The 22,229-nt window shown below is 42.5% G+C and overlaps 1 protein-coding gene across 1 annotated transcript in view; it reads left to right on the top strand.

Moving 5' to 3' along the window:
* Positions 1 to 19,786, top strand: part of LOC148037300 (putative E3 ubiquitin-protein ligase BAH1-like 1) — a 38,357-nt gene extending 18,571 nt beyond the window's left edge. The window contains exons 3-6 of the mRNA XM_087676216.1: positions 18,399 to 18,644; positions 18,888 to 19,025; positions 19,122 to 19,180; positions 19,375 to 19,786. Coding sequence (XP_087532342.1) covers positions 18,399 to 18,644; positions 18,888 to 19,025; positions 19,122 to 19,180; positions 19,375 to 19,501 — 570 coding nt within the window. The 3' untranslated portion in view covers positions 19,502 to 19,786. The remainder of the gene's footprint in view (positions 1 to 18,398; positions 18,645 to 18,887; positions 19,026 to 19,121; positions 19,181 to 19,374) is intronic.
* Positions 19,787 to 22,229: the final 2,443 nt, after the last annotated feature.

The following is a 22,229-nucleotide window of genomic DNA, read 5'->3' as shown; positions in this document are numbered from 1 at the left end:
GGAGATGACAGACTGAGACTAAATAAGAGCAGGCTAACAACAACTTCACGGCGGTCTACTTCACCGATGGAGCTAGTATCTACGGATCTCTGTGGCCCTATGAGGAATGAGTCCCTGCGTGGGAGCTCGTACTTCATGCTGATCGTGGATGACTACAGCAGGATGACATGGGCCTACTTTTTGGCACTAAAGTCAGAAGCTTTCTCGCACTTCAAGGATTGGCTTCTCTTTGAGGAGAACCGATCAGGCCGGAAGTTGAAGACCTTGCGATCCGACAAGGGAGGTGAATTTGTGTCTAATGAGTTTGCTCGGTTTTGTGCAGATAAAGGAATTCACCAGGAGTTTGCCAATACCAACACTCCTCAAGAAAATGGTATTCTTGAACGGAAGAACCGCAGTGTGATCGAGATGGCGTGTACCATGATGGAGCACCGACAGACCCCTCAGGTTCTGTGGGCCGAGGCTGTGGCTACTGCAGTCCACATCCTTAATCGATCCCCTACTTCGGCCGTGGAAGGGATGACCCCATTTGAGGCTTATTTTGGGACGAAGCCAGATGTTTCTTACTTTCGGGTCTTTGGGTGTGATGCCTATGTTCACATTCCCAAGGCTCACCGTGATAAATTTGAAGCAGCTTCCCGAAAACAAGTATTTGTTGGCTACAGCTCCCAGTCCCAAGGCTACCGACTGTATGATCCCGTCAAGCGGGATGTGTACACTAGCCGTGATGTGCGGGGACCATAAGTTAAGAATAGAGTTTAAAAAGCTGGTTTTCTTAAAATAGACATGGTGAATCCATTTTTAAAATATCTCACGATAGAAAGTCAATCTTTAAAAATGGTCCGCTTGGTTATAAAAAATGACGAGATCTACAACTTTATTCTTGGACTTTTTTCCATCCGAGCAACGCACAGAGGGATATTCCAAAATTGGTGCTACAGCGTAGGTCCTGGAACAACCACATCTTGCATGAAGATCAGCCTTTCCAATCTTGGCACTTAAGTCTTTCTCCAAGAAGAGAAGCTCTTGGAGCCTATAAAAGGGAGGCTCTCTTTGGGTGTGGAAAAGGTGAAGAAAGTATCACTTTGCATGTATGCAAGAGGAGGAGAGAAGGCGGTTTGAGTCTCACAAAGTGATGTGGAAACTTTGCTGAAATCAAGCACCAAGAAGAGAGCCCTACACATATTGTGTAGGAGAGAAGAAGAGAAATCAAGAAAATCAAAGGAGCCAACGTCCGAGTTGTGCAAGTGCTTGCCGGTTGTATACCGTGCAAGGATTTGTGTAAGTTCAAGCTCGCCAACCCTTGAGTTGTGCATGTGCTACAGAAGCTCTGCTGAAATCAAGCTCCAAAAGGAGGAAGTCATCTCCCTCAACAACCAACTACTCCCCTGATTACTCAAGTTCCTCTTCCTCCTCATCATCTTCTAGTTCCTACTCTCTTGGTTCTAAGTCTCGTGCAATCCGCAAACGGACAAAGAGGGACCATAAGAGGAGCAAGCTTAAGAAGACCAAGATTTTCAAGTCTGGGGATAAGGACATAAAGTTTGACTCTTACTCTGGTAAGAGAGATCCTTCTAAGGCGTTAGCCTTTGTCAGGCAGTTTGAAGTTGTTTTTTCTGATGGTAATTTCTTAGAAAAGTCCAAGCTCAGGCATGTAAGCATGTACTTGAAAGACACCCCTAGTAATTGGTGGTTGGCTCTCATTTTGGAGAGAAGGAAACCTATGACTTGGGAAAAGTTCAAGAAGAAGTTTTATGCTTAGTTTTTGCCTCGTGATTTTGAGAATGATATCAAGAAGGAGTGGGATTGGCTAGGCTAGAAAGAGCATGAGAAGGTCACTAGTTATGTAGACAAGTTTTAGTCTACTCTTCTCAAGGTTACTCCTTTCATGGAGGTCAGCGATGAAGAGAAGAAAATGAAGTTTGAAGTTGGTCTACTTCCTCATTTACAAAGAACCATGAAGGTGTATCCACATGAAACCTTATCCCGCATGATGGAGTCTGCCATCATAGCTAAAAGTTTGCATACACGTGGTACATCTCGAAAGTTGGAGATGAGTTCTTATAGAGCTAGACAAGAGCAGCTCTATGATCAACCAAGAGATAGGACTAATTGAAGAAGACCTACCTCTATCAATGACCAATATTCAAAGTCAGAGGGTAATAAGAAGAAGCGCAAATATCTCTCACCCTCTGAGATGCAAAAGTACAAAGAGGAAGGAAGGTGCTTTCTTTGTGGTGAGTTAGGGCATATGAAGCTTGATTGTCCTAACAAAAGGAAGGAAGAAAATGTAATTAAAGATCCTCCTCTGCCATCCTCAAATTCTATTCCGGATGTGCAAGCTAACACTCATTCAAATGAGAAGAAGAGACAACTCTTAAAGGGTTGGGGGACACTTAACAATCAACAAGTTTTGATACTCTTTGATCCAGGGTCTGCAGATAATTTTGTGTCAGCAGATAATGTTGAAAGGCTATAAATTCCATCGGATCGATTGGAAATACGAATTGGATCAGGTTCGGCATTTGAAGGACTTACAGCCAATTCTACTTCTATCCAAGGGAAGTTGAATCTTAGAATTGTGGATTACTGCGACCAAGAATATTTTCTACTTGCACCCATGGGTAATTGTGATATTATCTTAGGTATGCCTTGGCATTACAAGATTAGACCTCTTTCCAATTTTGTTAAGAAGACCCTTGCATTTCAATTCAAGGGTTGAAACATAGTATGCATTGTTGATGCTGGAGATTGGCTTGTGCCAATGGTTAGTTATGTTAGCACTTCTAAAGAAATGAAGAAAGCTATTTTTGCGTACATGATTTTTGTGAGAGAGTCAAAAGAAGCTAATAATTCAAGGACACTTGATGCCTCTAATGAACACACAATATCAACTAAAGCTTCTAAGTCTCGGACTTTAAAAGAACCCCTCTCTTTAATTGATCAAGCCAGACATGATTTTGTTAAATAATATGAAGATTGTTTTGGTGATTTACTCCTAGGAGAGTTACCTCCTAAGCGCTTGAAGGATCACAACAAGATCACAATTAAGAATCGTTTTCCTATCCCAAGGATAGATGATATCTTGGATAAGTTGCAAGGGGCTAGTATCTTTAGTCGCATTGATCTCAAGAGCGGCTATCACCAGATACGGATAGCACCTGAAGATGTTCATAAGACAGCTTTTCGTACAACGTTTGGACTATACGAGTTCTTAGTCATGCCATTTGGTTTGACTAATGCACCTGCCATATTCAATTGAATGATGGAGAGAATTTTCAGACCTCACTCAAAGTTCACAGGTGTCTTCTTTGATGACATTCTAATATTTTCACGGTCTGAAGAAGAGCATAGAAAACATCTATCTATTGTTTTTCAAGAGCTTTGTAAGCATAGACTACAGGTCAATGCTAAGAAGAGTGAATTTTTTCTTTCAGAAATTCATTACTTGGGCCATATTGTTTATTACAATCTGGTGAGAATGGATCCTGAGAAGATTCGAGCCATTGTTGAATGGCCTACACCTACTTTTGTACATGAAGTTAGAAGTTTCTCGGGCCTATGTTCATACTACAGGAGGTTCATTCGAGGTTTTGCGTATATTGCTTCTCCTCTACATGACCTTACTAAGAAGTGAATACCTTTCGCCGGGGATTAAGGCAACTACAAGCCTTTGAAAGAATTAAGTTTCTTGTGACTCAAGAACCAGTTCTCATAGTTCCGGATCTTCAAAAACCTTTTGAAGTTCACTGCGATACTTCTTGGGATTGCATTGGAGCTGTGCTTAACCAAGAGCATCATGTAGTAGCATTTGAGAGCCGATGCCTCAAGGATCAAGAGCTACATGCTCTAGTATATGAGAAAGAGCTTATGGCGGTGGTACATGCTCTTCAAGTATAGAAACATATTTACTTGGTGCAAATTTTGTTATTAAAACAGATCACCAAAGTCTAAGATACTTCTTCACTCAGAAGCAGCTCTCAAAGAAACAGATGCGTTGGGCAAATTTCTTATCTATGTTTCACTTTCAAATCCTTCACACATTTGAAGCTAAGAATGTGGTAGCAGATGCTCTATCACGGTGACCTCGAGTGAATGTAATCACAACTGTAAACACATGCATCTCCATATGCTGGACATAGGGGTATTCTACCCACTACTCAAGCATTGGAAAGATATTTCTTTTGGCCTACTCTTAGAGCTGACATTGAAAGATATGTCCGTGAGTGCAAGATATGCCAAAAAGTAAAGTATGACATGTATACTGAAGCCATTACCTTTTCCTAATGAGCCTTGGGAAAGTATAGCCATGGACTTTATCATGGAGCTTCCTTGCATACAAGCAAGCAACGATGCAAGCTGGACTATCATTGATTTGCATACAAGCAAGCAACGATGCAAGCTGGACTATCATTGATAGATTCAGTAAGCAAGCACACTTTATACTTGTGCGAAATATAATTAAAGACGATCATATGGCTAAGCTATTCATTGCTCATATTTTCAAGTACCACGGTATGCCTAAGTCCATTATAAGTGATCGAGATCCCTGCATGACGAGCCTCTTTTGGCAAGCTCTCTTCGAGAACCTCGGGACTCGGTTAAAGTTTTCATTCTCTTATTATCCTCAAACGGATGGGCAGAGTGAAATTGCTAATTCTACCGTTCTGGACCTTTTGAAATCCTACGTCTCTGATAATAAAAAAGAATGGGAAAAGTATTTGCCTTTGGTAGAGTTTGCATACAATAACATGGTGCACTCTTGTATTGTAGATGAGTTTGTCAGAGACATTGATACAGTTTCACTCAAGTAAAAGTTGCTATCCAAAGGACACAAGAGAAGCATAAATGCGAAGCTGATAAGCATCGTTGTAAGTTAGATCTCAAGTTGGGACAGTGTGTTCTTCTTAAGTTTAAGAAGTCTCGCTTGAAGAAGCAGAAAGGTCAAAAGGGTAAAGTGGTTAAGCTTTCTAATCGCTATTATGGCCCTTTTAAAATAACAGATAAGATAAAGGATGTGACTTTTTGTTTGGATCTACTAAGTCATTGGAACATTCATAATGCTTTTCATATAAGTTTGCTACGTCCCTATATTGGAGAACCTCCAATGGAACCAATCAAGGAAGATATACCTGACATAGAAGAAATAGAAGAGTTCCTTGTGCTTGAGAGAATTTTACACCATTAGGACAATACTCTAAGGTCAGGTAAGGTATTACGGAAGTATTTGGTTAAGTTTAAGAATTATCCCCCATTGGACGCTCAATTTATGACTGAGAGAGAATTACAAGACTTTCTAGATCTTCTTAAGGACTATGTATCCCCTCTACACTTGAGTCAATTGTTTAAAAGCCAGAGGGATGTAACTAAATTGATTGCTTATTACGCATTCTCTATTTAGTAAATTTATATCAATAAATTAATGACTCACTTTTCTTTAAGTGTTGATGATGATCTAGTATGGCCATGAGACCATTTAGAGACTAGTATTCCTAGTGCATCACTTAATGGGGTGATCAGAGCACTGTGACGGGGATATTTGGTACATGCAGTACAAGTTATGAAGGGGAAAGGAATTGTCTGTCAATTGTAAGAGTGTATACAAGAACCAAGGAGTCACACATAAATGAAGATGGATTGAGTTCTAAGAAGAGGAAGTGCATTAGCATTATGTATATGTATTTATGTGTGCATCTGGGGACTCCTGGGAACGTTTACTTGTGTGTAATGAGCATTGCATTCATTTCGGGTCATCCTCTCCCTTACAGGTTAAGGTTTAAGGTATTTTCTCTCTTAATGAAGTAAGGAGAGAAGTAATTCTTTCACTAAGAAAAATGAGAGAGGTTATTCTCTCACTAAGAAAGATGAGAGCCGTGATTCTCTGGAAGTGAGGAGAGAAGTGATTTTCTCTTTCTAAGGTCTAAGATGACACAAGCTTTTGTGTGGAAGTCAATCTTAAGGTTGAGGCCCAAGGCAATCTAATGAACTCTCCTTATCTATGGCTCAAGGTGGTTGCATGGACCATAAGTTAAGAATAGAGTTTAAAAAGCTGGTTTTCTTAAAATAGACATGGTGAATCCATTTTTAAAATATATCGCGATAGAAAGCTGATCTTTAAAAATGGCTTGCATGGGTTATCAGAAACGGCGAGATCTACAACTTTTGTGTTGGATGTTTTTCCATCCAAGCAACACATAGAGGGATATTCCAAAATTGGTGCTGCAGAGTAGGTCCTCGAACAACCACATCTTGCATGGAGATCAATCTTTCCAATCTTGGTACTCAAGTCTCTCTCCAAGAAGAGAAGCTCTTGGAGCCTATAAAAGGGAGACTCTCCTTGGGTGTGGAGGAGGTGAAGAAAGTATCACTTTGCATGCATGCAAGAGGAAGAGAGAAGGCGGTTCGAGTCTCACAAAGTGCTGCGGAAGCTCTGCTGAAATCAAGCACCAAGAAAAGAGCCCTACACCTATTGTGTAGGAGAGAGGAAGAGAAATCAAGAAGATCAAAGGAGCCAACTTCCGAGTTGTGCAAGTGCTCGCCGGTTGTATACCATGTAAGGATCTGTGTAAGTTCAAGCTCACCAATCCTCAAGTTGTGCAAGTACTATGGAAGCTTTACTGAAATCAAGCTCCAAGAGGAGAACCCTACACATATTGTGTAGGAGAGACTCAAGAAGGATCAAAGGTACCAACTTCCAAGTTGTGCAAGTGTTAGCCGGTTGTATATCGTGCAAGGAACCGTGATCTTGTTCCCAAGATCTACAAGTTTAGAACTGGTTTATGTGTAACGGAGGAGCTTGCTCCAAGAGCAAGCACTCCTAGGATGATGAAACCATGAAAGGAATGGTGCGCATCCCTACGTCTCTAGCCCAGGGAGAACCAATGCAATCTGCAAGTTAGCCCTATACTAAAAGACAAAACCTTGCAAAAGAGATGAGAATTTGCAAACACAGAGGTTAGTGGAGAGATGCTTCAAAGGAAAAGTGAATAGAAAGAAAATCTAACTCAAAATAAATGCAATGAATGTGTATGTGTGTAAGTAAATGCAGCGGAAGACAAAAAAATGGAAAAACTAAGAATAATAAATCCTATGGGCCCGACTCTAAGAGTGCAAAAAATGAATGCTAGACTGACCTAGGGTATCCGAAAGGACCTAGAGGCATGCGAGTCGAAGAAGGTGGCTACCATCGCGTATGTCCAGTAGCAGGGCTCTGCCAAGGGAACGCCTGACGAGGTGGAGAGGAAGGTGAGATGGATGTATGAAGTGCAACGGGATCGGAACTTGTAGATCAATCAGCGAATCCCTAAGGGGTAGTGAAAGAGATGGACCGTTGAGGCTATACTCGAGCCACATGTTCAACAACGGCAACAACGGGTGCTGAAGGAGCAGATGAAGCAGGAGCGGAGGGTGTAGCCCCACTGGACTGTGCAGTTGCAGCGGTCTGCTAAGGCTTTTTAGGTGGAAGACCCTAGGCCTTGGAGCAACACTCCTCGTCCACATGACCTGCTCTCTGGCAATGTGTGCGAAACCGGTTTTTCTTAGGGAGTTGTTGTCAGATAGGTCTAGATTCTTTGGTTTCATCTGAGGAAGAGGAGTCACCCTTTGATTGGCTTGCCTTCGCATCTAGCGAGTTCTTGCCACTAGTGGTTGTCCCTCCCGAAGAAGAGGCAAACAACCCCCTCTGCTCTGAATAAGGCTGTGATGAGGATTTTTTATGGACTTGATCATACAGCCTCGCGTAAGGCAAGAACTGGCCTCAAACTCGTAGAAGGTGGGCAATCTAGGTTGGGAGATGATGTGTTGAATGAAATTGAAGTACTTGTCGGGCAACTTATTCAAGAAGAATGTAACCCGATCGTCATCTGACTTTGGAGAGCCAGTAGTGGCGAACTCCTCGGCAAGTAACCACCTATATTCAGCTAGCTTGACTTTCAAATCATCCCCTTCCTTAATAGAGAGCTCTTGAAGCTCAAAGTCGAGATTGATGCATTGAGTACAATCACGAGCCACATAGCGGTTGAGAAGGTGACTCCAGCGCTTTGACGCGAGCGGGAAGTGTTGCAACTGAGAGTGAAACTCAAGAAGCAATCCATGCATCAGGTCAACATTGGCTGTGGCATTGCGGGCTCTCCATTGATGGATGTAATCAAGGTGAGCTAGTTGAGGGTCCGGCATAGGCTCTAGACCAATGACGAGGTCCCAAAGACCCCGAGACTCAAGCACTTGTTGCATGAAATTAGACCAAGTGGTGAAATTTGACCCGTTAAAACGTGTCTTATCCGTGAAGGCATTCTTGGCCATTGCAACAGGAGTGGTAGTGCTCAGAGATGGATAGTGTGAAAAAATTTAGTATGGGTAGGATGGGGGAGTGGAGTACATTTGGGAACGGTCCCTAGAGTGCCCACCAAGCATGCGTGTAGTGTTGCAAGGTGGTTCCATAGGTAGGGATGGGTTGACTAAGCATAGGCATGGTAGCCACATGAGGAACCCAAGGAAGTGGGATGGGAACACGGTGAGCAGAAGATGGGAATCCTTGCGTAGGTGTAACCTAAGGAGAGTGTGAAGACACACCATAAGTTGAGGATGGAAACCCTTGCATATGAGTGGTTATGGGAGATGTGAAGCTGGGGATAGTGAGGGGGATGCCCATCACAGTCGTCCCAGGAGTTATGGGTGTGCTCATGTGTTGAAAGGTGAGAGGCACTGTGTTAAAGGGTGGCATTTCCCCTAACGAAGTACCATGGTACAAAGAGGTAGAGAATGGGGTGGAGAAGGAAAAGGTGCTAGGAGCGGAGATGGAAGATCCAACCCCTAGGGTGTGTGATGCATATGTGGAGTGTAATCCAAGGTTTTGGAAAGATGATGAGAGGTGTGATATAGAAGAGGGTGGGATGGGAGGGAAGTGAGAAGTGTATGTGATATGCTCAAATGAAACAAAAGCTGCAGATGTACCTGAATTTTGTCTGCTTTTGAACCCCCTCTATTAAAGTTCACATACACAAAGCCATCTGGATCTTGTACCTCAAAAGAAGAAACATGCAAGGGTTTTGATTCATGCAACACAAAAGAATTGTGCAAACTTGACATTGGACTTGGTTGAGATGATGAAGATGGATTGCCAGACGTTCCAAATACCGTATGTCCTCCATGATCGGAGAGGTGGCTAGCCTCACCAACCGGTCCGGATGTGGTAGCAAAACTTGTAGGAGGGGTGTAAACATTACCATACTTCTTGCGATAGTACTCCTCAAAGTCCTCCTCTGTCATGTTAGTGAAATCTGGTGAAGGTGGAGTGTCGTCCTCCTCACCAAGTCCATAATGCCGTCTTAAGGCCTCCAATGATGGAGAAGCCTAATAAGACATCATAGGAACTGGAGAAGAAGGTGTCTGGGACAGAGGGCAAAACTCAAACCCTAAATGCAAAACTCAAAACTCAAACATAAACAAAAGAAGGGAGAGAGAACACAACTCTGAAGTGAATGAATGCTGTAAATGAATGTAAGAGTGTACAATGTGCTCAAGGGCAGAGCAATGTAGGAGTGTGATGCCCACCAAAGACGGATCCCAAGTCTGTGACCACCAGTTGGAGTGTAGGAGTGTTGAATAGTGAATGGCAGCAGGCTGGTCACCAAAACGCAGCAGTCTGGAGGCTGGAAACTGTGCACAGTTTGCTGGAAACAGCAGGCTGAAACAGTGTCTGAGAGTGTCAGGGTCTGCAATGCTGAAAATGCAGGCTGGCTGACCCTGGAGATGATTGATAGCAGGCTGAACAGCAGTCCGGGATAGTCTGGAGCAATTGCCAGTAGCTGAGAGTTGTCGCTTATAGCAATGGACAGGCTGAAGATAATGTGGCTGTAGTCGATGATGGCTGGACAGTAGATGGAGGCGGGTTGCAGACTGGAAACTGGGCACCAACAGCAGCAGAAGGTGTGTGGGCTGGTGTAACCTGCAAACAAGGATAATGGCAGGGTGTCCACTAAACTCTCTCGAACCGCTCCCCGTTTTAGGGTTTCCCTTGAACTCTCTCGAACCGCTCCCTGTTTTAGGGTTTTACTCTAATAGAGCATTTTTAGTGTGTTTTGGGTTGTTTAAGAGGCTAATCAGCAAGTAATGCATATTTCAGCTCAACAATAGTCTCCATGGGAATGCTGGGTGTCAAGATCTCTTGCCTAGTCAGAATCAGTGTACCCTTGCAAGCATAAATCATGACCATAAGTTAGTCCATAATTATAGGTACACCATAAATATCTTACAAGCAATCCAATGAGACATTCTAGATGCATTAAAATATTGACGAAGCAAACTAATTGAGAATGCAAGATTTTGTCTAGTACGAATCAACCAAAGTAATTTTCCTATAAGAGAACAATAGGTATGAGCATTAAAAGGTTGACCTGAGATATCCTTGTGTAGATGGATAGTGGGATCTAGAGATGTGGTCACCGGCCGTGTTTAGTCAGTGCAATATTGTCCCACCAGCTATAGGGCATACTTCTGCTATGACAGAAAGATACTTCCTTTGGATCTAACAATCTCATCCCCAAGAAATAAGATAACAAATCTAAGTCTGTCATCTTGAATGTAGAGCAAAGCTGTGCCTTAGTTTCTGCTATAGCTGTAGAATCTGAATCAGTGAATAATAGATCATCAATATATAGTAGGATATAGCTGACCCTTGCGCTAGTAGTGCGCATGTATAGAGTGGGATCATAGGGGGTAGAATGGTATCCATGAGTTCATAAGAACTCGCCCATGCTATGGTACCAAGACCTCGGTGCTTGCTTTAGCCCATAAAGAGCTTTTCACAAACGAAATACTTGGCTAGGCCGATCAAGTAGAAGAAAAGCTAGGAGGCTGATTCACATAGACTTCCTTTGCTAAATAAATGTTTAAAAAGGCACTTTTGACGTCCATTTGATAGATCGGCTAACCATGGTGAGCGAGAGCACAATCAACAGACGAAATGATGTCAACCGAGTAGTAGGTACGAAGGTTTTACCATAGTCAATGTTGTGCTTTTGCTTGAAACCTTGCACTATAAGGCGAGCCTTGTATTTGTCTAAAGTACCATTAGTCTTTAGCTTAGTCTTAAAAATCCACTTCGTCTTGATAATCGGCTTGTGACAAGGACGATCCATCAATGCCTAAGTCCCATTGCAATCAATACCATCCAAATCCTTCTTCATGGCCTGATGCCATAGAGGGTCCTAAAGAACCTCTTGTCCGGCTTAGAATGTGCAATATAATCAGCTATAAACAATGTTGCATATGAAGTATGAGGGGCAAGCCGAGCAAACCTTCTAGGGCCCTCCAAAGTGAAATCCGGTGGAAGGTTCCCCGAATCCCACATAGTCTATTGGCACTAGTGAGGTAATGGGTCTTGTGGAGGACGCATGGGAGTTGAAGTATTTGCACGAAGGTCAGGAGCGGGTAGTAGACGTGTCTCAATAGGCATGATCTCAAATGATGTGAGCAAAGGTGAGGATGAAAAGTCTAGTGCAGAGGAGTGTACTACATTCCTCTCATCAAAGATGACATTCCTCCTAAGGATCATCTTGTTCATTCGAGGATCGAACAAATGATAGGCTTTCAATTCTGAAGAATAGCCCATAAAAATCAATAGATTAGCTCGAGGGGTGAGCTTTGAGAACAATATAGAGCGTGCCATATTCATGACTGTTCGGTTTCTACGCTCTACGACTCCATTCAGTATAGGAAAGTTTGTAGAGGTAAGCTAGTGTGCAATGTCCTGATCGTGAAGAAACTCACAAAACTTGTGGGATGTAAACTCGCCACCAAAATTGCTCTTCATAGTATCCATATGATGACCAATCTACCAACAGTATCCCAAGCATTGAAATAAGTGAAAGCATTGGAGTCGTGCTTGAGGAAGTATACCCACATGTATCAAGAAAAATCATCCATGATAAAAAAAATACATTGCACCATTTAGGCAGTAGTGGATGTGAGGCCACAAAAATCTACATGAATAAGCCTAAGGAGTTCTGCAGCACAAGTGATAGACTGCTGAGGAAAGGGTGTACGATACTGCTTACCTAGCTAACATGCATTACAAACCTCTTAAGATAGTTATAGGTGTGGAAGGCCCTCAACCATCCTCTAACATGACAACTCATAAAGACAATCATAGTTAAGATATCGTAAGTGAAAATACCAAAGATGCTCAAAGTCCATGGGTGTTGGCGGTAAAGGTGCCTCCGCCTAGCCGCCTGTGTATTACTACACTGAGAGTACCCGCCATTGCACACTGCAGGTGGCGGGCGCCCGTCACAGTCACTTATTCTTTATTCTTTTAGTGACTGTTTGAATAAAGGAAGGCCCGGCCACACATTGTGGTTGTTGGAGTTCCCACTTTTGAGTCTCTCTCTCTCTTGGCTCTTGCTCTCCATCTGCCATAGCTCTCACTGCCAAGCTTCTTCCTCTTGGGTTCCACTTCCCTTTCAATGGGCTCTCGTATGGTGGCCAAAGCCTAAAAGCGATGAAACTTCGAATCATCAGTAGTCGGCTCAGTAAAAAAGTGGGTCATGTGGTAAAGGCCATTAGGCTGTGCCTTGCCACGAGCAATCATTAAACTAGTTTGAGAGTCTAGGACCTTGATTGTGGTCGCTTTGCTAGCCCCAATTGGCAAAGCTATTGAACAGATAACAAGTTTACCCCAAGTTGGGGGACATGATAGACATCATCTAGTGAAGCAAGATCTGGACCCAAGTCAGTGGAAAAACTAACATGACCTTGGGCTTGAATCTTGATTGAGGAGTTGTTTCCTATGCACACACTCCCATGGCTGTAGGGGCTCGAGAAATGAAAATGTTTGCTCAAGGAGTCATGTGATGGGTAGATTCATTGTCCACAAGCCAAATAGGTATTGATGTGCTCGGTTGTGATGAGTGGGCTTGTGCAGACACCTCATCAGAAGGCAACTTGCAGATGTAAACAAAACTTGCATCAGATGTCTCTAAAGAGACGATGTGGGCCTGAGAAGACCAGTCAGAGAAACTTGTGGAGTTGTGGAGTTGAGTTGTTCACCGATTGTGATGATTGACATGTGGCAGTGTGGGTTTGGCCTTGCCAGTGCCCTTACTGAGGGTTGCTACCACTTTGCTTTCCCTATCGGGGGTCATCTAATTGGGGTGTGGGGGTTTGATTCTTGGATTTTGGTTGTGTGTCTTTTGCCTTAGATCGACACTCATCGTCATAATGGTGAGCCTTTTGACAATGTTGACAATATCTATTCTTCTTAGGTACATTCTGCTATCCAGGTTTAAGTGTAGATTGATTAGTTCCTTGGGATTCACTAGCTCTGTTGTGATTTTGATTTTGATTTGAGTTTGAGTTTTGTGTGCCCTTGCCTTGTTGCCCCCTTTGCGAAGATGCAACAAGAGTCCTCTCTATTGAGGATGTGTTATGAAATTGATTGAACAACTATACGTAGCACAACAATTGACACTCAAACTCATAAAATGTGGACATGTGAGGCTGATCATGTTGCACAAAATGGATATATTTTTGTGGCAGCTTGTTAAGGAACAGGGTAACCTGATCGTCAGAGGACTTAGGAGTCCTAGTGGTTGGGAACTCGGCGAGGAGACATCAATACTTAGTCAACTTGACTTTCAAGTCATCCTTGTCTGTGATTTTGAAATTTTGGAGCTTATGATCCAGGTTGATGCGACGGGTTCTATCCCAAGCCGCATAGCAGCCAATCAAGTGTGTCGATGCTAAGTTGAAATGTTGAAGGTGAGAGCGAAACTCAGGCAACAAGCCTTGCATAAGCTTGACAATAGTGGAGGTGTTATGAGCCTTCCATGAGCGGACGACCTCGTATGGAATATGGGTGGAATCAGGTTGGGGTTTCAACACCTATACTAAATCCCATAGGTTCTGAAAGTCTAAGATAGGCCTCATAAAATTTGACTAAGTGTAGTTTGACCCATTGAAACAAGTCTTGTTATTGATAAGATGGTAGTGGTGGGAATGGGTAAAAAGGAGGGGATAAAGATGGATAGAGAAAAATAGGCTGCTGATGGCCAATGAGAGCCAATTGCTGCAAGGGTACCAAAATGGACATAGGGCCATATGATATTGTAGATGAAGGTGGAGGCACTGGGACATGATAGCCTTGTTCAAAATTTGGTTGGGGCACAACATAATGATTAGATGGTCCACTAGGTAATGCCATTGAGGCAAACTGTGATACCAAATGATCCACACTCTAGTATGTCTAGGATACACTCCCAGAGGGATAACTCGAAAGTGTGTGTGTGGGAGGTCGAGTCTCTATCATTGGTACACCACCTAGAAACAAGTATGTAGAGGTCCTAAAGGTTGTGTCTAAATGTGTAGAACCCCCTGGTGTGTATGGTGGTGGATAATGTGGTGCACTTAATGGAAGCAAAAAGGAAGGTGCAACAGAAGATGAGGGAGGGATATGTAGAAGCCCAAATGGATTTGTGATGGATGTTGTTGTGGAAACCTTATAGGTTCCTTTTGTCTCTTAAATGCATTAGATGAAGATGCACCTACTCCATATTGACATGAGAAATAAAATTATTTGAAGGAAAAGGAAGGGACGGAATACTTATAAGGTCTTCTTTTAGCTTCTTACCTAGTTTTGAGTTCATAAAGTACTGTCTTCCTCATTACTCACAAACCAAAGCTTGTTTTGAAGAGTCCCTTCTTGATGAGCATCTCTTGATCCAACAGAAACATAGAATTAATCGGCATAGAATCTGAAATAGTAGGGTTTGTATTTGACATTGGAGAAAAGGAGGACTATGGAAGTGATGTGTAATCCAAGCCAAGTTCCACTTGGGGATGGCTGGTCACTACAGATCCCAAAGGTCCTGCAAGATTATTAGTTCTGTGCATTGAATCTAAAGGAGAAAACTCAAGCTTATCTTCAACCTCTTGTTGAGCCCTATGCAGAAGCATAAGATCATACTCAGCAGTAGAAATTTGATGTGGTCTGTGGGCTCTGTGGCAGTCCGATAGTTCTCCGTCCATGTCAGATTGGGCAGTAGCAAGCTGAGAGGCCCACTCTTGATCGTTTCTATCCATGTTTGGTTGTGGAGATTGGAGTTGTGTTGTAAATGTATTCGAAGTCATCTTACCATTCTGTTGTTCCTGGTTTCGTGAATGAGCTTTCCGATCAAAGGCCAAGGTTTCTCAAAGAGTATCTAGCTTTGATACCATGTGAAGAAATACTCTAAATGCAGAAAACACACAACCAATTGTATGGCAAAGCACAAATTGATAAACACAGAACAGAGTTAGGGTAACTCAGAGATAGTGAACACAATGAATAATAAAGTGAATGAATAATGAACATACAATGCTCATGTAGCAAACATACTATGTAGTGAATATTAAATCTCGAACTGTCGTATCTCTCGGATCATGGTAGAGGTTATGAGTTGTAGAGTGTATCGTACTTTAAACGGATCCCAAATCACAACAAAGGCAGCCTTTGTGTGTTGAACACTAGCAAACATAGCCAAGGAAGGCTGGATCTGATGTAGACGACAGTGCAAGAGAGAGAGACTAAAAACGCAAGTACTTGAGAAAAGAGAAAATCTGAATGACAACTGTTAGGCGCAAATGCAATAGATAGAGGTGAGAGAATGTCGGGGTGGCAACTAGAAATTGAAAAAGTAGCATTCGGAGGAGAGAGAAGATTAGGGTGACAATTCCAGGCTGATGGCGATAGCACTAGATGTTGACGTCAACATCAAATGCAGCATCAAACTATAGGCAACAACTCCAGGGTATCAGGCGACAGTTGCAAATTGTAGGCAAAGGTTGGAATCAGGCGCTAGATGGTAGCAAATGGTTGGGGGAAGCTCTGATAGCAATGTCCTCCGTGAACGGGGTGTGGGCAGTAGAGATACGGCTTCTGAAACTTGCAAAAACGAGAGTAAGGGAGAGTGGTGGGCTGCATGCCTATTTATAGAAAGTTTGGGGCACACAAATTAGGGTTTTGCATGTGGGACACAGTAACTCTCTAGGATTGCATTTCTTTTAAAATAAGAGGTTTTCTTCGTTAATTAAGTGTGTTTTGGGGCTGTTTTAAGTTAGACTAATGCATTTTTAGCTCAACAGGTGGTGATTGAGGGAATGTTGCTATGAAGGGAGGGAATAGCTGGTGGTGTGCTTGAAGATAAAAAAGCAGCAGAGGCGGAGGTGGCAGAAACAGCACGTGGGGGGACCAGTTGGGGGGGGCGGGGTAACCATGGAAGGTGGAAAGGAGACAGGGGCTGCAAGCAGGGAGGCAGTGGAGGGAGGTAGAGGCATCAAAAGTAGTCCACCACTGTAGTGTATTATTCTTTAAGAAGGTTGCTGCCTTTCACAATTTTTGTATCCTCTACCATTGCTACTCCACCTTCATTATAATCTTTTTCCTCTTGGTATTAAATTATCATAAATGGCATCACTGGTGGTAGCATACCAGCATTGCACTTGCGGTACCCATTGTAGGGTTAATAGGATCAGCCCCCATTCCTTGCATACCAAATTTCCCTACAAGGCCTCCCATCTATGAGCAACCTTGGCTGCATGCCAATTTTTCCATGTTGCATACCACCGAATACGTTCCCTTGCAAACCTTGCATCCAAGGCTGGAAGCCAGCACCATAGTTCCCTTGCATGCAAAGCTACCTGGAGCATTACCAACCATAGCTTTGAACACACCAAGGATAATGAATCCTCATCACTATCATCATGAATCATGATCCCAATGTGGCATCTTTCTCATTTTTTCTCTCTCTCTACTGGTTACTGATTCCAGCACCAAAGATGACCACAAGCTCACCTCCTTAGAGAAGATGGTGATATCCTGGCAATGGAACCATGCTGGCTTGTAGACTTAACTATAGGGTAGTGAACATTACTTTCCCATATGCACATGGACTCATCTGCATACTAGGAGCTAGAATGCTCCTACTCGGGAACCAAGAGACTAGTCCCAAAGTTGGCACCCCTTGTGGCATTTTTAAATCCTTTTAAACTGTGCTACATAGATCCAGGTATCCAGCAATGGATTAGGGACTACAAGGCGGATTGATAGTGACGAGCACTCATCAAGATGCCAAGCAATACTCACTACTATAAACTCTAATTCCTGCTGTGACAAATCATCTCTCAATCAGCCAATGATCTCAATCAGCTCTTCAGGCATTCGAGCTTTGCCTATCAGCACTCTCCTGAGTTGCTTTCACCAACCATAGCAATTTTGTGCAACAAATCTGTCCCAGAAGCACTCTTAACATGTGCATACATGTAAATCCCTGCTCTTCACTGCCTTAATGGTGATTGCATGTGTAAATAACTTGGCATCCATTGCCTTTCACTATGATACCACAGCATGCAATCGTGTACACAGCTCAAATCATCCCAGATCTCAATGCTTCCCAAGCATGCATGATGCTTTTCTGGCCAATGTTGTCACCAAAAACAATGCCCAACTTCTGTGGACCCCAAATCAATGATAAATATGATAGCTAGAGCCATTCCAGATGGAGGAATGGCTATTCACAGCCAGCACAGTGCTGATCCTCTCTTCCTATTGCTTAGAAATGGCTCATTCTCATCAAATTTACAAAAACCAGTCCTCTTAACCAGCCATGGCTTCTCCAAATTTACATGCAGAGAATGAGAGAGATGGAGTGTGATATGGAAAGATCTTTCTAACAGCCACCCTTTGTTTTAGCATTATTTAAAGAAATTTGCGAGTGCCCAAACTTTTAAAAGGTTTGTCCAAACATTATATTTCAAAGAAACTATGGCCTAAAGTTAGAAATTCAGCCATATTGCCCAAACTTCGGCCTTGATTTAAAAGTTTAAATTAACCTTAGGCAATGAAACTTTCAATGAGCATTTCAGGTCTCACATTTAACCTTTGCATTGACTTAAGAAGTAAACGAATGTTGTTGTCCTGCTAATGGCCTAGTCCACATCTGACACTACCCATGCACGGTCCTAAGCACCCAAATCTCTATGAGTAAATTCACGCGCTTGTGACAGTAGCCATAAATAAACACAGCAACTATAAAATGAGGAAGGAAACCCTGATTGAAGTGTATAAAAGCTCATAGATAAGGAGCCAGCTGTCCAAATGGCCGTGAAGGCCTTTACCAAGATTGTAGCTCAAAAAACTGATCTCCTTCCATTTTTCAATATAATCCTAAACCTAGTCCATATTATGGCTAAATGATCATTTGCCACCATTCGATGGTCCCAATGATGAAACTAACTTTGCAACACTTACTTTACTTTTCAGGCCAAAACGTTGCAAATTATAACTAATTTCTTTTTGAGACACAATTGACAATGATTTATTAGACATTTTGACTTGAGTTACGTTATGCATTTGCTTTCTACAGGTTCATACATCATGTGAGGGGATGAACTTCAGAGCATGGCTTGTTCGCACACACATGGAGTTGGTTCAGTCCCCTTGGCTTGTTGAGCTTTTAGCACTGTATTTCAACTTGACATCAGAAGGCAACAATTTGCCTGAAATATGCGAAGGATGTGCTTGTAACTTGGAGAATGACAAGTTAATCCTCTCTTGCACACCGCATCAGTCACTCAAGCTGGAAATAGAAGTGATGTGTCCCATTTGTCTGGTAAGTACCTTTGGAGGTTATTAAGGCTTTGGGTGGAAATGCATTTCACAACACAACATGGACAGTGAGACATCACGTCAGGCTATTAAAGCATAGACTAGACTGCAGGTTGTGTGGCTAAGAGACTTTTCTATTTTCCAGACACGTCTCTTGTTTACACCCAGAGCTCTCTCCATGCCAAATTTTCTTACATTGAAATTCTGTCAGTTTTGTGCACCCTGAAGGCTCCATGTGTTTGGGCAGGAAACTCTATTTGAACCAGTAGCACTAAGCTGCAGCCATATATTCTGCTTCAGTTGTGCTTGTGCAGCAGCAGGTGTCCCTGTCTTCCAGGGCCTACGGAAAGCTAAACGAACGGCCAAATGCCCTCTCTGCAGGGAGGTTTGTGGAACCTGTAAATTGCTCCTGTGGGAAATTCATTCTTCTGTTGTTTGCAAGGTGAGATGGCATACACTGATGGAAGTTCACATTGTACAGGTGGGAGCTTTCACTGATGCAGTTCGGTTGACAGAATTACATCTGCTGGTGAGGACAAGGTATAGTTAATAGTATCTCCATGTGAGTTATTATGTGAAAGGATTATCCTTTGGCTTTATCTGGCCATGTGTCAGAGGCACTTATATGCTTCTCGGAATAAAGTATCCCAAGCCAAAATGCAAAATACAAAGCAACCCTGTAAGGGACTTCCATATCACAAAATATGTAACTAGGGGAACTGATCATGCTGCAGATGTAAAGAGTACTGGAAGACTCGATTACTTAAAGAACGCAAAGAACGAATGCAGCAGATAAAGGAGCATTGGAGCTACAGGCCAGAGGATGTGGGCTCATCACCGTTTAACTTTGGTGTTAATTAGTTAAGAGTTTTTCGAGAGTGGGTCTTACAAGCAAGAAGTGTTGGTTTCTCTGGAGGTTCGATGTCTCTGATTCAATCATGGAAATCACACAGATCTGTGGCATCTGTTGTGCATACTACTGAAGAAACTATCCTTTGTGTAAAAGCCATTCAGACAGTGTAAATTATACTCTGCAACAGCATGCGATCTTGCTTGTGAATGTACTTTAGCGGACTCGATTAGGGGCACTCTTGAACTGAGCCGAGTCCTTAACAATAAGGTTTTGTAATTTAAGGTTTCTTGTGACATCGTTTCTATCGTAATGGACAAAATTATCTTGTGAATTCCATAAAATTTGAAATTAGTGTTGCTTCCTAGGACATATGCCTTACAAAGGTATGATGGTGGAATGGTGATCCTTCTCAGAACAATGGGGTAAGATCTTGCTCAGGTGTCACTCATCAATTTGCTAAAGAGTGTCACATTATTAGTTTACAAGTGTACCACTACCTCGAGAAACCCCCCAAACTGTAATTTTGAATTGCATAAACTATTCTAGAAATAAAAAGTTTAATATTAGGTGCATTGAATTCCGTTGATGTTCCCTATATTCTCATATATTTAGAATTGTAAAAACAAGGCAAAATGTGAAATTGTCTCCAAAGATGCATCTTTCTCGTAAGGTGTTCTATAGTTGGCCCGCTTAACCTTGTATAATTTTCCTTGCACACTCCTCCCTTGCCACCTACCCCTTTGTTTCTTGTGCAAGCAAATCTCACGATTTCAAGCATAGAGAAGCAAATCTCATTTGATATTGTTTATGAGTGAAGCCCTTCTTAATTGCAATTTTTTTAAAAAGAGTCCTTGCTTTTTAGAAAGAGTGAAATCCTTTATTTTCTAAACAAAATGAGCTTGTTCCTTGCAGAGAGGTTGAAGGTGACCTCTTTCTTTTTTTGGAATAAGGTTGTGATTGTCATCACACACACACACACACACACATGTTTTATTAGTTGACCATGTCGTTTAATGCTTACTCTTGTATTTTATGTTTCTCGCTGTCGTAAAGTTCACGCCAGGGCTGCAGAACACGAGGTTCAAGAAATAGCAAGGAAAGAAACTAACAAGAAGAGAACGAAGTTTTGATGCCAAAGTTCACTATATTCTATATCAAGTGAGTTACATGAGGACCATGTTCAGAAAAAGCTGTACATATCCAGCTTTACATTCAGATGTTCGAGTTCAGTTTTGCCAATAATAGATATCGCCTGCCTATAAGAGCTCAACAACTTCGAAATGGTCAGTAAACCCTTTCAGCTTCAAGCATCCTTTCCTCTATTAGCCTTTTGTTATAGAGATCATTCCATTTCTGAGAGAGAATAGGCAGGCACTGATCAAGACCAAGTGTTTAAATGCATCCAAATTGAGGTCAACGAATAGGAACAAGACCTGTCTGCACCTTAACTTCTGAATGCTGGATAATACATATATGGCAAAAATTCTGTACAGAATAAACAGCTGTTTCCCATCTCGAAATGCAACCGTAGTTGATTTTAGAAACAGCACCAGTGACAAATTGTTTACAACATGGGAAGAAAACTAGACATCCTTACTGCAGAGCAATCAGGCTGTGAGAGTTGACACAGTAACAAGGGTGTCAACTATGTGGAGAGCGTTTCCATCCATGCCAGAATTGGAAAGGATCAAAATGTCTCAGATAGGAATGGATTTGCTTCAAGTCTCATTACATCCAGGAAATTGAATGTTCTCAACATCCTGGGGATGAATTTCAGCGTCTGTACACTCTCGAAGACAGCAAGTCCGTCTATTCGTCCATCCTTTGCTGACGATCGCCTCTGCCCCTTCTATGATCGCAGCATCTTCTCCTTCTTCGTTCTGCGTTGTCTCTTGCCAACTATCCTTCATCTTCACAGCTTTCACGTTCCATCTGTGTTCTGTCCTTTTGCTTCATCTTCATAGTTTACCTCCCAGTTCCACGTTGTTCGTCATCCTTAGAGACAATACCATCAACGTCTTCTATGTCGTCTGCATCAGTCGAGAGCTCTTATCATGTTCAATGATTGCAAGAGCTTGACGAATTGGATTGTCCCCAAACTCCATGTCCAGCACACCTCGAGACGACAGAAATCATGAGAAGAAGGCGAATGTCGTTCTGAGACAGGATTGATGCGTTCAACATTGCCATTCTTCTTGAATTTGATAGAAAGGGAATCAAGCTCGTGTTTGAGGCCGTCAAGAGTACAGTCTGGTTCAGGCTCGTCAAGCTGCTCACGACCGGCACCCTTTTATGTCAGACTGAATCTGCGTTTTCCCATCGCCGATTGACAGATGACATCCGTTCTTTCACAATTTTGAATTTGATAGATATGCAGCCTCCCATCTCTCAAGGAGCTATGAAAGAACGCTGGCTGCATTCGCCTTTGCACAGCAGATCGTTGAGACGTGCACGCCTCGGCAATGTCTGATCAATGCTGTCAGAAGGAACATGATTGTCCTCTGCAGACTCGTCTGGAAGGGAGGCGCTCTGACATCTTTCCAGATTGACCTTCCATGCCTGGTTTTCTCCTTCGTCTCTCCATACCGCTTTTCTTTTTGAGCTCCTTCTTTTTCCCGCTTTTTTCGGGTTCTTAGCTTCTTTTATCGGTTTGATATTCCTGGACAAGTCTCAGAATATCTTTTGCTATTCTATCCTCTTGTCTCTCTCTGAGACAGTGCAGAAAGCCAAGTCCCC

Source organism: Lygodium microphyllum, chromosome 4 (genome assembly GCF_053477565.2).
Source record: "Lygodium microphyllum isolate KBCC chromosome 4, Lygodium_microphyllum_v1.1.10, whole genome shotgun sequence".
NCBI classification, from domain to species: Eukaryota; Viridiplantae; Streptophyta; class Polypodiopsida; order Schizaeales; family Lygodiaceae; genus Lygodium; species Lygodium microphyllum.
This window is presented reverse-complemented; position numbering and strand designations above follow the sequence as displayed.